Source organism: Amia ocellicauda, chromosome 16 (assembly GCF_036373705.1).
Source record: "Amia ocellicauda isolate fAmiCal2 chromosome 16, fAmiCal2.hap1, whole genome shotgun sequence".
Taxonomy (NCBI): domain Eukaryota; kingdom Metazoa; phylum Chordata; class Actinopteri; order Amiiformes; family Amiidae; genus Amia; species Amia ocellicauda.
Genome location: NC_089865.1, coordinates 26855210 through 26873100, shown reverse-complemented (window position 1 = coordinate 26873100; position 17891 = coordinate 26855210). Strand labels below are relative to the sequence as shown.

At 49.9% G+C, this 17891-nt stretch overlaps 1 protein-coding gene across 1 annotated transcript; it reads right to left on the bottom strand.

The window, feature by feature from the left end:
- Positions 1-417: 417 nt before the first annotated feature.
- On the bottom strand, positions 418-1473 carry LOC136711876 (histone H1-like). The gene has a single exon (XM_066688439.1). It carries the CDS (start codon positions 1432-1434, stop codon positions 790-792), a length of 645 nt encoding a protein of 214 aa, XP_066544536.1. The 5' UTR covers positions 1435-1473; the 3' UTR covers positions 418-789.
- Positions 1474-17891: the final 16418 nt, after the last annotated feature.

Sequence of the window (17891 nt, the reverse complement as noted above, 5' to 3'; positions counted from 1 at the left end):
ATGATCACTTTTCATTTTAATACGTTATCCATAGATAGATAAACACGATATTGACGTAATGTGTATTGAAAGGGAGTTTACATAGTCGATATTCTAGCTAATTAAGTGACTTAATTTAACCATGTTAATACAAATTATAACATTAAAAATAACGCTGTTCATACTTACCTCTTCACTCGCTGGCAGCCTCGCGCAAATTCTGTTGACAGCTCTTGTCCATCCGCAGCGAAACCCATCTGGACCAATGAGAGCGCGGCACGGTGCGCAATTCTGCACACGGGTTCTATATATCGCCTCTCACAGCCAATGGTTCTATAAATATGGGCAAAACACCCTTCGGTGCCATATAGAAACCAAATAACCATTTTTTATAAGAGTGATACAATTGTATAGTTTTACACACCACCATAAAACTGATACTCTTAAAAGTACCCTTTTGTATTGAATACAATGCAAACAGCCAAGCATTGTATTACTAATATTTATGTCTTAACAGACGCTGTTATCCAGGGCGACTTACTAAATGTAAGAGCCATACAAGTGCAATAATACAGTGCAGTTCAAACCATGCCATTTAAAAATTCAAATTTACACGAGCGTATAGAAAATATACAATTCACAGGAGGGGAAAATAACAGCTTATGGCTACAGGCAATGTGTACACAATTTAAAAAAGTATACAAATAAGTGTATCAGAAAATACAAAAACGGAAATTGCGCATTTAAAAAGATGTGGCGGCTCTTAGAAGAGCCGTTGTGGGTCGAGGCGGGGAGCCGGAGTCAATTCCTTCACTTTTTCTTCGGAGCCGCCTTCTTGGCTTTCGGCTTGACGGTTTTGGGTTTGGCCACTTTGGGCTTGGCCGCCTTGGCTTTCTTGGGGCTCTTGGTGGCCTTCTTGGGCGCCGCCGGCTTCTTAGCAACTTTTTTGGGGCTCTTGGTCGCCTTTTTGGCCGCCGCGGGCTTCTTGGCCTTCTTGGGAGACTTCTTGGCGGCCGCTGGCTTCTTCGCTGCGGGCTTTTTGGACTTTGCAGCCGCAGCGGGTTTCTTGGCGGCGGCGGGTTTCTTGGCCGCTGGCTTCTTGGGCTTAGCAGCGGTCTTCGTGGCGGGCTTCTTCTTGGCCTCCGCCTGCTGCTTGTTCAGCTTGAAGGAGCCCGAAGCGCCGGTGCCCTTAACCTGCACCAGAGCGCCCTTGGTCACCAGGCTCTTGACTGCAACCTTGACGCGGGAGTTGTTCTTCTCCACGTCGTAGCCGCTGGCCGCCAAGGATTTCTTCAGAGCGGCCAGCGAGACGCCGCTCCTCTCCTTGGAAGCGGACACAGCTTTAACGATCAGATCGCTCACGCTGGGTCCTGCCTTCTTGGGCTTGGCGGCGGCTTTCTTCTTGGGCGCCTTGGCCGGAGCGGCGGCGGGAGCTGGAGCGACTTCTTCCGCCATTTCTCTGTCTCTGTGTAAATGCGATTCACACCGTGTGGAGACTGCGGCTCTGAGGGGCGGATCTTATACACTATATGAGAACCGTATAGACTCAACCTCAGGCTCGGCACTTCTCTTGCGCACACCGCCTCTCGGATTTGTGTTTTCTCTCCACAGAAAATCAGAGAGAAGTAGAAGAAAAAGACCACAAAACAAAAAGAAAACACACGAGGTGCAAGCAGAATCCCCCATTCGTCAATATTAATCAGGCCTTTAGTAATGACCGCGGCGTGTTTTTCACCGAGAAGCCGAAAACCTACCAAAACAGCTTCCAAACGCAGCCACCTCGATCTTACGCCTTCATATCTTTCCGAAATAAAGTCACAAAAATCCTCTTAAATGATTGAAAATCCCCCTTCGATATGAAGCCAAGGCCCCTCTGAGCCCATAAAATGCAGTATAATGTCTGACAAGAGTATAACCCAGTATCAATCTCTCTTTTGGTGTAGTGCAGATAACACACTTGAGATCACTCAGGTTAATGCGACTCATAAGCTGAACACCTTCGTACTATCTTTCGAAGATACTGTACAATTTGTTAATTTATTAAATCTAATATAAAATCAGGATTGAAATAGACTGACGTTATTTTTAAATTTACTGCCATTCTCACATAATTATTTTTAATGTCATATATATTTTACTGCACTGCCATTAATTGTGAGTCATCCTTACAGTTTAAGTCGCAAAGTGAGAAATCTCTTATTGCAGGTATTAGTGGGAAATACCCAATTAATACTACTACTACTACTACTACTACTACTACTACTAATAATAATAATAATAATAATAATAATAATAATAATAATGTATTATTATTATTATTAATGGTGATGATGCGGGACGCGCCGTCTTAATGCCATACATATTATTATTATTATTATTATTATTATTATTATTATTATTATTATTATTATTATTATTAGTTTTATGTTTAAGTTGGCTAATTGACAGGACTCTCAGTATCTAGAGTAATGTGTGATGACTGTAAATGTCAAATTCTGACCATTCCTTGCTGAAATATTGAAAATCCAATGTGCTGTTTTGAACCTAATGATTCTCAATTTGCCTGTGTGTCCAAGATGTGCCTGTTTGTGTCTGACTGCAGTGTCAGTTGGGAATAAACTGTTCTTCCTGTGTGTCACACAGACACAAACACATAGGGAAATGCACACACAAATATACATACATCACTCACACACAGAGACTCAGGAAACACGGTATAATACAGTACCCTTATTATAGTTTATTTACACTTTAATTGCACAGTAACAAGAGTTAATTGACCATGTATTTTATGTATAAAGATTAAATTCTAGTATCCACTATGTAATTACAGCACAAGCCTACATACACTTAACAACAAGTAATATGGTTTAGTTACATGTAGTGTGGGTTATTTACTTTACATGTTGATGTAAAATGGTTTTACTGATGACCTTAGACTCATCCCTTGTTACAGTGTAACAACAAGTGATGATCAGCACTTCCCTCTTACATGTAATCACATAAAATGCATTACCAGTCCAGTACATGTAACAACAAATAACAAATGCAGTATCAAGGACAGATTATCTTTGGGGTGGATTAATTAACTGCCTGACAAGACCAAAAGACAAACAAATCAAATTTGCACTTTGTTTTGCACTGATGTTGTAAGTCGCCCTGGATAACGGCATCTGCCAAGAAATAAAAAAAATAATAATAATAAATGATCACACACATGTATATGTGTGTGAAATTCTCATATGGATGTGTTTTTTTTTATACATGTGTGTGCAAGAGATTCTGTATGTAGATGTGAGAGGCAATTTCACTATATCAGTTATTTCACCATATCTGGAAGGTCCATGACAATTCGTCCCTGTTAATTTGCCCTGTGACAACTGGTTCCCGACAATTCAACACCTTCATATGTCCTCAACATAAGCACTTGTAACCATGAGTGCATTAACTTATTGTAGACCCACGTGCGCGCACACACACACACAAGCACGCACACGCACACGCACATGTGCACACACATGCGCACACACATGCGCACACACACACACTATTTTCTTAATTTTTAAATTTATTTGAGACGAACTCCAATAATTTAGTTATATCCAACAAATAGTATAGATGTGTTTGATTGCAACAAGAAAAACTTTAGTTTTGTCAGTGGGAAGATGTTTTTTGTCTAATTTTGTTTTAAACAAATAAACAGTCCTAATCTTTTTTTTTTTTTTTCATTTACTTACATGGGTTGTCTATTGTTACTATTGGACTGTTGGCAACAGGCTATCATAATAAATTACAGTAATCTTTCAGAAAGAATTTCATTTACTTATATGGGTTGTCCATTGTAATTACACAGTAAAAGCTATCACTTTATAATATGGTACTTTTCCTAATGTATTACACTGAGTTACAAATAGTTATATTGTAATTACTATGATTTATAATGCCTTCACATATACCACTTGTTTATAACTGTGTTTGAGTTTACTTGCATGGATTGTCTATTCTTATTTTCATTATTACAATACCAAAACATAACATTTATTACATTTGTCACAACATGTTTTAGTGTTAAATCTTTTATATGGCAGCACATAAGGTGTATAAAATAATTTGCTCACATTACAAAACAGGTGGAATTCATGCTATGTCTGAAGTTAATATTCAGAATATTACACTGTGAGAAGAGTGCAAATCTAAACAAACAAGAAAGCTCTTGAGTTTCAGCTTCACTGCTGCAACCTACTGGTCTGTCATTTTGTGAAGTAAGAATGATTACAATCCATATCTGTAACCTTTGTAAGCACTTACAATTCATTATCTGTGTGTTCATACATGAAGGGAAATGTATGATGTTGGTTAGATGTGTGCCCATAAACTGTAGTCAGCACTGTGGAGTAGTGCTGTTGTACCCTTGAACAAGGTACTTCACTTAGATTGCTCCAGCAAATTGCCCAGCTGTATACATGGGTACAAATGTAAGTCGCCTTGGATAAAAGCATCTGCGAAATGACAAATAATGTAATATGTAATGTAGTCAGAACCATTTTCCTTGGCCAGTCACAAGGTATTTCAAGCCTTTCCTGAGCTGCTTCATTATACAGCTGCTTCATTTTACATTATATTTTTCATACAGGAAACAATTGGTTTGGTGTCTAGCGTTACATACATATGGATACAGGTATGCTTAATCCATGTTTTTATGAGTTTAATGAGTTTAAGGTCATCAGTAACATCACAAGGGTTTGCACCATTTTACATAAATATGTAAAGTAAATAATGCACACTACATGGAACTAAGCCATACTACTTGTTGTTAAGTGTATGTAAGCTTGTGCTGTAATTACATTATCAATACTAGTATTTAATATTTAACTATACATAAAATACATGGTCAATTCACTCTTGTTACTGTGTAATTACAGTGTAAGTAAACTGTATTAAGGATACTGTATTATAAAGTGTTTCCCAGACTCAGTACACACTCACACAATTGCTTTTGACTAATCAAGAAATCATATTCCTTCAGTCTTTTATCTTTTGTGTATAATTATTAATTATTATTTCTTGGCAGATGCCCTTATCCAGGGTGACTTACAACAGAAGTGAAAAACAAAGTGCAAAAATAAAGTAAAGTAAAGGCATCAATCGTTACAAATTCAGTTTACTTAAAACATAGCAATACAAAATATAATACATTTTACAACTTCCAATTTACACAGGCAAGTACAGTAAGTGAGGACATACAACCCGGACAGTAAAGCTAAGTGCTGTCAAATTTAGGGTCACAGTCAAGGGCTATGGGAAAGGGAGCAAGGAGGAAAACATTCAAGAACACAATAAGATTTTTCAAATAATGTAATCGGAATTAGAAATAATGTAATATGGTCAGATCTTAGATAACCTTTGTTTTTATTAAAAGGAAAAACAATGTAATATTTAATTTTCCTTTGTTGTGTGTGTGTGTGTGTGTGTGTGTTATATATCCAGAATATTTAGAGACTTTATTCTATATTCATGCATGCCTGAAATTCCTCAATAGTCTTATAGAAATGTTGTCACAGCCACCATCTAGCACTTATACTTTATCCCTGCTAGATGTCACCATCACCCTGCCTTATCAGTCACTTCTACCAGCTCCTATCATTCAATTAACATTCCTGGAACCCTTGTGTACTTCTGTCATCACTCCCTGCTCCCATTCGCCTTGCACCTCTCATCCTGTTTCTCTGCTCCACATTTAAACCCTTCACTCACTCCCAGTCACTGCTAAGTTTTGTCAGTATTGTACTACATCGCCGAGTGTTATGCCCCGTGTCTTCTTATTGCCTTGCTCCCTGGATTCCTTGCCTGACCTCCCGACCATGACTTTGGACTTTCCACTTGACTCTGATTGCCTACTACTATTACAACGATAGGTTGCAAATGGAACCCCGGTTATCTGCAAAAGGAAGCACTGCTCAAGGGGGAGGGGTTTCACTGCACCTCTGTTGAACCCAATCAAAACATCTCTATATCAAAGCTGCCACTGGCCCCTGTGCCTGTCATTCAAAATAGTGAAAATAGAACTCCCGAGCGAACATGCAACCCATGGGCAGTGCCAAGGGTTACTGTATGACAAAAAAAGTCGCAAGGGAGGATGCAGCAAGCTGATAAGGGAGCCTGCCCCGAGGCGTATAGCTAGGGGGCCTCGGCAGACTCCAGACAGGAGCCACAGGGGCCCATTGGGCCACACCTGGGCTGCCCAGAAGCAAGAACCGCAGTCACGCTCTTACTGGGAATTTCCATAACCAGCATATACAAAGTAAGGTTACAGAGGTCAACTCTCTGCTTACAATAGCAAAGGCTGATTGCTCTACTAGCACAGCTAGGAGTGAGGCCACAGATGTACTCGTATCATACATAGCATGGGGCAAGCAGAGCAACTCTCACGCACCCTGCGCTACATTGTGGCAGTCAACACCTGCTGATTAGCACAGCTAAGGCAGGGCAATGACAGCTCTTACGGTGTTGGGATTAACTAACTATGTACACAGCGGGGCATGAGAGCCAGCTCAATTTGGAACTATTCAATTTGGAACACAAAAACAAGAAATTTGAAGTAAAAATGCAAACTAATTACAAACAGCACATTATATTTTTATCTTCAATTCAGAGGTAAATCTATCTGGTATGGGTTGCTTATTCACAGTTACTCTTATGAGTTACTCTCTTTAGAGTGATTAGAATGTTTTTGCCGTCATTCAACTTAAATATGAAAGTTTCCAAAAACGACATAGTTTTCTTCAACCCCTTTGGGTATTCAATGCCAAACACATAATACAGCGTGAAGACTGCAATCAATGCAACGGAGATGTCTATGCTTGGGTTTTCACTGAGAACCTGCATGCTGTCCATGTGCAGCAAAATTCTCTCTGCCTCAGTGGACATCCTTCAGCAGAATTACACAGGTTAATCATAGGAGTTGGCACATCTGGCACCTAAGAAACCAAAATATTATGTTCTTGTTTGAAAACATTGCTTTTTATATTAAGACTTTATTTGACTTTGAGCTTACATTGGGATTAAAATCACTTTTCCAAGTAAATCTGGTCAAGAAAGGCAACAGCACTGCAATAAAACAATACACAGAATACAAATAAGATAAGAGTGATGTCTGTTATTAAATAATGTTGAGATGTTGAGCCCCCAGTTGTAGTCCTGAAACTGAAAGGCAATATACAGAACATATTTAAAACACATGGACATTTTAGTTGCATATTATATTACATGAGATCCAAATGCAGTCTTAATGGGTTACAGCGTCTTCTGGTTTTGGTAATAATTGAGCGGTCAGTTAGTAAACTGGCTATACGATTCAATGAACTAGAACGAAACGATAGGTTTCGAATGCAACCTCGTTTATCCGAGAAAGAGAAACCGCAGAGAGGGGGAGAGGCTATGCAGTTACTCATGGGAACTCTGTGAAAGTGTATCAAAGCTGCCTACCGGACCAGGGGGGTGTCTCCCCCCCCAGGAGACCCCCTCTTCCGTCTGCTATAATTAGTGGGACACACACTCCCATTCTTCCTCTTTTGCCAGAGCCAGACTTCCACACGACAACCCAGCTCTAGCTCGTAGGCGAGGTTGTTTAGAGACGGCCATCCCCAGCGTCTGTGCCGCGTAAGACACAAAAAGTTGGTCCGTAGCGCGGCTCCCCCTAGTGCAATCTGCCCTGACCGAGCAAAGCAGGTGCAGTCGCCTGTCCTCTTCGGATAAGAAAGGCGGAGGATGGAAGGCCATCAACTCCACCAGCAAGTTGACATGGAAGGGGGAGAGGATCTTAGGGAGGAAAGCAGGGTTAGGCCGGATCGTGACCCTGGACCCATTGCCAGCGAAGTGAGTGCAAGATGGTTGCACCGATAGTGCATGCAGCTCACCTATGCGTTTTGCAGACGTGATGGCCAGTAGAAACGCCGTTTTCATCGAGACCAGCCTCAGCTCAGCCGAGTGATGTGGCTCGAAGGGAGCCTTGGAAAGTGTATCCAGCACTACGTCCATGCGCCACGCTGGTAGAGAAGAAGCTAGTGGGGGCTGAAGCCGACGTGCGCCCTTCAGGAACTGAGACACCAGGAAATGTGCTCCAGGTGATGCACCGTCAATGTGGACATGGCACGCAGAGATGGCCGCCAAGTACACCTTGAGGGTGGACAGGGCAATGCCCGCATCCAACAGCTCCTGTAGAAACTCTAGGATCACCGTTATAGGGCAGGTGACCGGGTCATGAGCTCTCTCCAGGCACCAGGAATGGAAGGCCTGCCAGTGGTACGAGTACTGCAACCTCGTAGAGGGAGCCCTCGCTGATTGGATGGTAGCCACCACTGACTCCGAGAGCCTTAATGCTGAGAGGCATTCCTGTTCAGGGGCCAGACCCAGAGTTGCAGGAGGCTGGGGTTTGGATGCCACAGCGTGCCCTGGGCCTGCGGCAGCTGGTTCACCCAGAGGGGGAACAAGAACAAAGACACGAGGTCCGCAAACCAGGGGCGGCGTGGCCACCTGGGGGCGACCAGCAGGACTGTGGCTCTCTCCTTCCTGATCACTGCCAGTATGGCTGGGAGAAGAGGGAGTGGCGGGAAGGCATAGAGGAGACTGTGTGGCCACGGGTGTGCCAGCGCGTCGATCCCCAACGGCCCGTCGAGGTCTCGGACAGAGAACCATTGAGGGCAGTGCGTGGACTCTCGAGTGGCGAAGAGATCTACATGCGCCCTGCCGAACCGGTGCCAAATCTGCTTCACCAGTTGCGGGTGAAGCCACCACTCTGAGGCCAGGGAAGGTCCTCTGGAGAGGAGGTCCGCCGCTGTATTGGATCGACCCGGGAGATGAACTGCTCGGAGCAAGCAGAATAAGGGATGCCCCCAGAGCAACAGGTGGCAAGCCAGGCGATTGAGTGCAGTCGATCGCAGTCCGCCCTGCCTGTTGATGTAGGCCACCGCAGCCGTGCTGTCCATCCGGAACAGCACATGACGGTCCCGCAGGACTGGTGTGAAGTGTCTCATGGCTAGGCAGATGGCCCGGAGTTCGAGCACATTGATGTGGGGGGCTGGGTGAGCTTCGCCCCACACTCCCCTGACTCCGCGACCATTGCAGATGGCGCCCCAGCCGTGGTCTGAGGCGTCCATTGTCACAACCACTCGGTGACAAACCGGCCCGAGGGGCACACCGAGGGTCAAATTCGAAGGGCTCCGCCACCAATGGAGCGCTTTCCAACACGCCGGAGTGACACACACTCGGCGGAGGCAATCGCGTCATGGATGCATGTGAAGAGCAGCAAACCACCGTTGCAGGGTAGTAACTCTCAAGGGCGCCAAGAAGGCAAGCATGGCAATGGAATTGAGGCACAGCCCTAGAAACTGTGCCTGTTGAGTCGGCGTTAAACGGCTCTTCTTCCAGTTAACCCGATGTCCTAGACCATGGAGGTGGTCGAGGACCAGGGCTGTGTGGGCTAGAACCTGCTTCCTGAATTGTGCACACACCAGAAACTTCCTGTGGTGCTGCACAATCGGGACATGAAAGTAAGCGTCTTTCAAGTCGTCCGTGATGAACCAGTCCCCTGGCCGAATGGCATTGGAGATGGTGCGCTGTGTGAGCATCTTGAAGTGCAAAACCTTCAGGTGGCGGTTCAGGGCTCTCAGATCTAAGATGGGGCAGAGACCGCCATCTTTCTTGGGCACCAGGAAGTAAGGAGAGTAGAAACCCTCATGCTGCACCAGAGGGGGCACTTCATGGATGGCGTTCTTCTTGAGCAGGGCCAAGATTTCTGTGCGAAGTGCGACGCGCTGCAAGCTGTCCTTCATGCGTGTGCGTGTCAAACCCCGGAAGGTGGGGGGCCGGGCATGGAATTGCAGGGAGTAAACGACTGTAACAGTTTGGAGCACCCAAGTGTCGTGGGTGCATATCTGCCAATTTGAGAGTTGCTGTGGGGTGTATTGGTGGGCCAGAGACTGCTGGAAACCATCAGGGGCGTGGCTGGGGCGGCAGCAGAAGTAGCGCCTACACGGCCAGCTGGGCACGGGCTGTGACAGCACGAGCTCGGTTGCGCCTGCCAGGGCGGGAAGAGCCTGGGGTGGGGGTGGGGGCAGGGGCAGTGGCGGAGGTCATGAGTTGGCGGCGCAGGTCTCCAGGGACCCGCTGGGGCAGTCGTGGCCTCTGGGACACGTCTGGCCTGGGATAGCCACAGCTGGTGTCTCGCAGCCACCATCGCTGCCAAGGACCGGCCTGTGGCCCGGGTGCCGTGACGCAAGGTGTTCACCAGGAGCAAGGGTCTCTATCAAGCCAGCCATGTAGAGAGCAAACAGGCTGGCGGTGTCCTGCAGGCGTGCCACCTGGGCCCCGGCTGCATTAGCTTTTAGGAGAAGGCGCTCTGTAGCCCTGCACTGCCTGTTAGGGCAGGCGAGGTCCTGGGGTTCAGCCGACTCCGTCGGGAGTGACACCAGGGTGGCGATGGTTGAATCCACCAAGGGGAAGGACAGGAGGCCTGCTTCCCGAGTGCCTTGGACTCGACTAAAGGGGGCGGGGAGGGAGCCGAAGCCGGCTTGTTCCACGTGGCCTGCAACTCCGTGAGGAAGTCAGGCAGCATGGGAAGCGCTCTTGGGGGCTGGTGGGAAGGGGCACGGCGTTCAAAAAGCGACCACGGGGGCGCCGGGTCCTCCAGCAATGGAACCTGCAGGTGCTGGGCTGCACGCTAGACTATATCAATAAAGTCCGGTGGTGGCAGCGGTGGGGAGACCACCTCAGCTGCGGCGGTGGATGGGGCCGGGGAGGGGCTGGCCTCTTCCTGGCTCTGATGTCCTCTTCCAGGTCCTCTGGGTCAGAGACCAGGTAGGACAAGCTGTCTGCTGCCCACGAGGCCTCCATGCTCCCTTCAGTGAGGAGGGGTGCCATCAGTGGTAGGGGCTCCCTGTGCCCAGAGGGTGGAGCTGGCTCAGATGGTTGAGCGTTCGGACATCAGCGTGGCGGCTCGGAGGCCGGGTGGAGCGTCGTTGTCTCCTGCTAGGGGGAGAGCCCGAAGCAGGGGAGGACGGCTGATGAGGATGCCTGTGCCCATGGGGGCAGCTGTGCAGAAGGAATAGCAGTAGGCGAAAGCGGGGACAGGCTGGGCGAGAGCTGGAGCAAATCACCGAGCCTGAGGCCTGAGAGGCCGGAAGTGACCGCTGGCCAGATGCCCTGAGCAGTCTGTCACGCAGGGGTTGAATTCCAAACTGTGCGCAGATAGGGCAAAACTGTGCCTCCTCCAGGGCTCTGCGGGCGTGCTCAGGACCTAAGCAGGCCACACAGTGCTCATGAGCGTCAGCGCTAGGCATAGCAGTGGTGCAGGAGGTGCAGAGGCGTGGGGTGGTTGCAGCGCCGCACTCCATCCTAGCAGCGATGGGGGGCTGCTCAAGAGATATGATAGACACAATAGGTGGATATATACTTATAAACACACTATTGGTAGCCAAAAATAATAGTCTCTATATGCAACCACGTCAAGAGAGAGTAAATATCCAGACAGTGTAGCAGTCACTGGTGGAAAACAGCAAACATGTACTACTCTCGATCAACAGAACAGCAGCAGCGTGGTGGAAGCAAGCAGGCAGGTGACAATGAAACGCCAACCGGTGCGAGCACCTGTGGCTGTGTAACAGGCACTGCGCAACCTAGACGCGTCACCAGCAACTCAGGGGCGGTTATGGTTGGCCGCGAGTGCAGGCAATGTAGCCTCTGACGACACCAGCTGCGCTGAACCCACACACAGAGAGACAGCGCCGGGCTCAACGCGCCGGGGACCGCAGATAGCGGAGCACACTGTGCAAAGTCAAAGTGGATGTTTAGATCACACTGTATACAGCGGAGATGTACTCAGACTTAAGGACTTGCAGTGCAGCGACGCTGTGACACGGACGCACCAGGCAGAAGATCGCCGGGGACCGCAGATAGCGGAACACACTTTTGCAAAGTCAAGGTCGATGTGAAGGTCACACTGGACACAGCGGAGATGTACTCAGACTTCAGGACTTGCAGTGCAGCTGCGCCGAGACGCGGACGCACCGAGGCGCACCAGGCGAAGATGGCCGGGGCCCACAGATATGTGGCGTTTAAACACACTGAGGCTGACTAAAGTCACACTGGACGCAGCGGAGATACACTCAAGCACTCAGTGTACAGGCAAGAGCAATTTCCCTGGAAATAAAAACGCTCCTAGAGCCCTAGGAGGAAGGGAAATGCGATCCCAATCTTTAGCCGCAGCCGCGGGCTACAGTAGATGGTGTAGCCGGGGAAGGTACTCCCTTCCCGGCTCGGGATCGGCGGGAGTCCGGGGACCGAGGGGGCCCAGCTGACTTTTTTTTTCACCCGTGCTCAATTGCCTGAAAAGAATTAGATTGCTGTGGAAAGAAACCCTGCTGATAAAGGGGGTTAGACACAGCAATACAATTTAATAAGACAATGAAAGTCTATATGTAAACTGTCTTTTAATGCTCACAGATCCATGGATCGAGTCCCAGTTGTGAACGGTAAAAGAGGAAGAATTATAGCAGACTGAAGAGGGGGTCTGCTGTGGGGGGACACACCCCCCCGGTCTGGTTGGCAGTTTTGATACACTTACGTTCACAGAGTTCCCATGTGTAACTGCATAGCCCCTCACCCACTCTGGGCGGTTTCTCGACTCGAAGGATGAATACACTTTTGCTCAGGCCTACATTTTCAGATACTGGTCTTTGCCTCCAATGCATCATTAAAATCTTCAGTATGCAAAATATCCAAAACAACGTAAAAAAATGATGGGTACAATTAAGACCTAAAATTGGAATGAAAATCAGAATCAGAAGAGTCCATCCCTTCTTATGTAAATTGAGTTTGACATATTTTGATGTACTGTGTTACAAGTTTGTCATTGTCACCTGCCCTCCCGGATAATTCATACCCTTGATACAAAGTAACTGAAAGTTGGTTTTAGCAAAAAATTTTAGTGTACATTCAGTATTTGTTGCATAATTACTATTGTCTTACTACATTTTTTCCTTGCAGGGAGCTGATCCATCAGGCCAGACCAGACGAGACGGGGAGGTGCCGGTTGACAGAGCTGCAGAGTCCTGGGTCCTTGGAGCGGTCCGGAGGCCGAGGCGAGTGGAGATTGGGACGGACCGGGAGCGACAGGGGACCTAGCCAGAGGGGTCGGAGGACTCCTCACGGAGTGGGTCCCATCCAGAAGCCCGGCCGACCATCTACCCGGAGCCCGGCCTGACCAGGACTGCTCCCCGCTGACGTCACCAGCCAGGATCCAGGAGAGGCCTCGGATTCCAGGGACCGACCAGGCCGATCGGCAACGTCCCTGAGGGAGGCCTCCTGCAGCCAGGGCCCGGACTTCTCCCCGCAAGGCCCGCTCCCTGCAAGAGCCCCGGAGGTGGAAGCTGCTCCCCAGCCAGGTGGACTTGCCCCGACCTCCGGATTGAGAGCCTCCCGACCCTTCTCCAAGGTAGGAAAGTGCAGCATGGCCCAGCGAACCGCCGGTGTGAGGCGCCATAATGCGGTGATCTTCAGCCGTGAGGCTGGAGCCGAGACCGCGGCCCTCACCCGGCTGGAGTTCAGCAGGTCCGTGCTGCAGAGGGGCCTGGGCTTTGCCCCTTCTGAGCTGAACTGTGTGGTAAAACTGCCTGGACCTAGGGACGTGTTCGAGGTGAGCTTTAAGAACCCTCAAGTGCTGGAGAGTTTTTGGAACCTGTATAGGGAGAAAAAAGACAGCATGCCCCTGAATGACTTTGTGGTCGACGCCCTGACAGATAGAGAGATTAAAATTGTAACTATTCAGTTTTACAACGAAGCAGTGGCAGAGTACGACGTAGAAGTATGGCTGAGGAGACACTGTGAGATCCTGTCTGAAAGCAGGAGAGTTAATGATGAGGATGGGGTCTGGACCGGTGCTCGGCGGTGGCAGGTGCGCCTGCAGGTGGAAGTGGCCGCCATCGGCGGAGTACGCCATCTACCAAGCACCGTGGTTTTAGGAGCAAATAGGGGGCTTGTCTTTTATCATGGCATGCCCAAATTATGTAGGAACTGCGGGGCCCTGGGTCATTTAGCCGCAGCCTGTACCGTTGTTAAGTGCAAGGTCTGCGGCGGGGAACATCAGACCAGGGCCTGCAAGCAGGAGAGGGCCTGCAACCTGTGCGGTGGGGGAGGGCACCTCTTTAGGAATTGTCCCTCCTCCTATGCAAATAGGGCGCGGGCCCTCGGGGGTGGTGGAGAGAGAGAAAATCAAGCGGAGGCTCCTCCAAAGGTGATACCCCAAGATGGGGGTAGAGAGGAAACAATCCTCAGGAGCCTCATAGGCTCCCTCTCTGACTCTGGGTCAGAAGTGGAGGCAGAGGGAGAGTGGACAGTGGTAGCGGGGAAGAGAAGGAGGGCTGAGAAGAGGAGCATGGGTAGGGGGGGTATGATGAAAAAAAGGATTCATTCTGCAGATTCTCCCCCCCCTGCCGGCTCCTCCCCCGCTCCAGAGTCCCCTCCCTCTAATTTCTATACGCCCCACTCTGACTCCGGAGAGGAGAGTGGTGGGCCTTCTCCACTGCCCCGAGTGGGCAGCCTGGTAGATGAGAGGCCCCCTAGAAATAAAATTCCTCCTGCCCCACAACTGAGACTCTCCCAGGGGAGGGGTCAGGTATGCCCTCCCGGCAGTAGTGGGAGAGCCGCAGGTCCTCAGGAGACGAGAGTCGGCGCCAGTGTCCTTTCCCAGAAAGACATCAGGGACGTGATGGCAAGGTCACTGGCGCTGGGGGAGGAGGCCTGCGGCGGCAGACAGCTGGGAAGGGAGAGACCACCCCCTCCCCCACCATTAGTTAAAAGAACAACTAGCGGGGTCTACACAGTTTTCTCCCCAGTTGTACATAAAGCCTCTGCCCTGCCATCTGTTCGTCGGGCCTCGGCCTCAAAGGAACCAGGGAGAACCTCCAGCACCACGGGCCCTGAGCCCAGTGGAGTTTTGCCCGCCTTACCGGGTGGCGGGAGCCGAGCCCCCCCCATAGTCTTCCTAGAGGATCAAGCGGTGAGGCAAATGATTGAAATGATGGGTGCTAGCGCTAAGCTAGGTGAGGGAGAAGAGAGGAGTGGGGAAGAGAAAGGTTTCTTTACATGATTGTTACGGAGCGGGTAATTGCCCTCACAGCCATTATGGCATTAACCATTATTTCAATTAATGTGAGGAGCATTGCTGAGGTGAAAAAGAGGACCGATGTTTTAAACTCTCTGGCTGGAATGAAGGCAGACATTATTTGTTTACAGGAGTGCGGCATCCCGTTCCAAAAAGAATATAAAGATCTCCGGGACACTTGGACCCTAGGAGAATCCTTCTGGTCGGGGTCCAATGTGTCCCGAGCGGACGGGATTGCCGTACTCCTGAAAAACCCCTTCTTAACTGTGAGAACATTTAAGGTAATAGAGGCGGGCAGACTGGCCAGCCTCGATTTTAAATACAAGGGGGCTGTATTGAGGCTGGTCAATGTCTATGCCCCCACCAGCCAGAGAGAGAGAGTCCTCTTTCTCCCTCAGCTACGCCCGCTCCTGATCGGCACCTTGCCAGTTATCATTTCAGGTGATTTCAACTGTGCTCTGAGGGATGTAGACCGGAGTAAGCCCCGCAACGATAGATCCAGCAGGGACCTCGCTGCGTTCGTGGAGGACTTTGAACTCTGCGACGCAGGTCGGGACCTGGTCCCCTTGTTCACCTGGGTGAGTTCTTCTGGCTCCTCCTTCTCCAGGATAGATCTCGTCCTCCTCAGCAAGCCACTGGAGAGGACCGCCATGTCTTCGGAGGCGGTCTTCTTTTCAGACCACAGGCTCCTGACGACAGAGGTGCTCATTCCGAGCACACGGGAGTCGGGGCCTGGGGTCTGGAAGCTCAACACCTCTCTGCTCGATGACCCTCGTGTGATTAAGACCTTTAGCAGACGCCTCGAGGAGTGGAGGACCCTGAAGGACCTTTTTGATTCTCCCATAGAGTGGTGGGAGATGATGAAGAAAAGAACCAAGGGCTACTTCATTCAGCTGGGGAAACGGAAAGCTCGCGAGAGGCGGGCGAGATATTCCCATCTAAACGCCCGCCTCCAGCGCCTGAGTCTTTTACAGCTCAGAGGCTTCGACCTAGCTGAGGAGGTGGCCCGGGTCAAACTGAGTCTCTCCGCCCTCTATCGGGAGGAGCAAGAAAAGATCAAGGTCCTTTCCAGGGTCCGCATCATGGAGGACGATGAGAAATGCAGCCGCTTCTTCTTCAAGAAAACGAAGGAGAGGCGGCCTGCAATGTCCTCCATGATCGACTCCTCGGGGCAAGAGGTGGAGGGCAGAGAGGCTGTTGAGACAGTGGTGCGGGATTTCTACAGGGAGTTGTACGACCAGAAGGTGGTGGATCAAAATCTGATCCATCACTTTCTGTCCCTGTTGGAGTCCCGCAATGAGGGGGACGAGGAGGAGGAGGAGGATCCAGAGATCACCACCACTGAACTCTCCCAGGTGATAAAGAGTCTTAACTCTGGAAGGACACCGGGTCCCGATGGGATCCCTGCTGAGTTCTATAAGATCTTTTGGGAGGTGCTTAAGGAAGATCTGGGCCAGGTCCTGGGGTCGATGTACAGAGAGGGCAGATTGGCCCCTTCGATGAAGAAAAGTATCCTCTCCCTTCTTCACAAGAAGGGAGACCCAAAAGATCTGAGGAACTGGCGGCCAGTCAGCCTCCTGTGCACCGACTACAAGATACTGGCCAAAGCACTGACGCTCCGGCTGCAGCGGCCACTCCCTCAAGTCGTGGGTCCCGACCAGGTCTGTGGTGCCCGGGGGAGATCGGCGGCCGACAACGCCATGCTGCTCAGGGATGTCGTGGCCTACTCGAACGAGAGAGGGCTTCCCCTGGTCCTAATCAGCTTGGACCAGGAGAAAGCCTTCGACAGAGTGGGCCACGAATACCTGCAGCTCGTTATGGAGAGGATGGGTCTCGCTCTTGGCCTGAGGAAGTGGGTGAAGATCATCTACAGCGGCCTAAGCAGCAGGGTCCTTGTGAACCGCCACCTGACCGAACCATTTCCGGTCAGGTCGGGGGTCCGGCAGGGTTGTCCCCTGTCGGCCCTGCTGTACGTCCTCTGCTTGGAGCCGTTCATGCAGGCGATCCGCCGGGACGTCCGGGTGACAGGTTTCCATCTCCCGGGTTCCGGCGGAGAGCAACTGAAGGCCCTGGCCTATATGGACGACGTGGCCGTGGTCTGCACGGACGCTCCGTCCGTGGCCAGGGTCGAGGAACTGCTGGACGGCTTCTGCAGGGCGACGGGGGCCGCTGTGAACAAGGCCAAGAGCGAGGTCTACCTCTCCAGGGCATGGCCTGTCGGCCGGGGCCCGCCGACCGTGTTCCCTGTGAAGCCGTTTATCAAGGTTCTAGGGATCACGATCGACGGGACCAACACGGGCACCCGGAGCTGGGAGGAGGCCATAGCAAAGGTCCAAAGGAAGATCCACGGCTGGAGCACAAGGACCTTGACGATGGCTGGTAAGGTGCTGGTCGTAAAGGCCATCCTCTTCCCGATACTCCTCTACGTAGGAATGATCTTCCCCCCAGACAAGGTTATCGCAAAACTAGTGACCCGAATTATATTTCGGTTTGTCTGGGGGAGCAAAATGGAGAGGCTGAAAAGAGTGCAGATGGTGAAGGGTACCCTGGATGGAGGCAAGGGGGTCCCGGACGTTGTGCGGCTGATAAAGGCGCAGGGGCTGGCCTATGTGGTCAAGAACATCCAGGCTGCTGGCAAGAAAGTGAGTTTCATGAACCGCTTTTATTTTGCCAGCAGCCTGAGACCATTCGGCCCCTGCGCCATGGATAACACCAGGCCGCACTCGTGGGATCCCCCGCCGTTCTACAGGGCGCT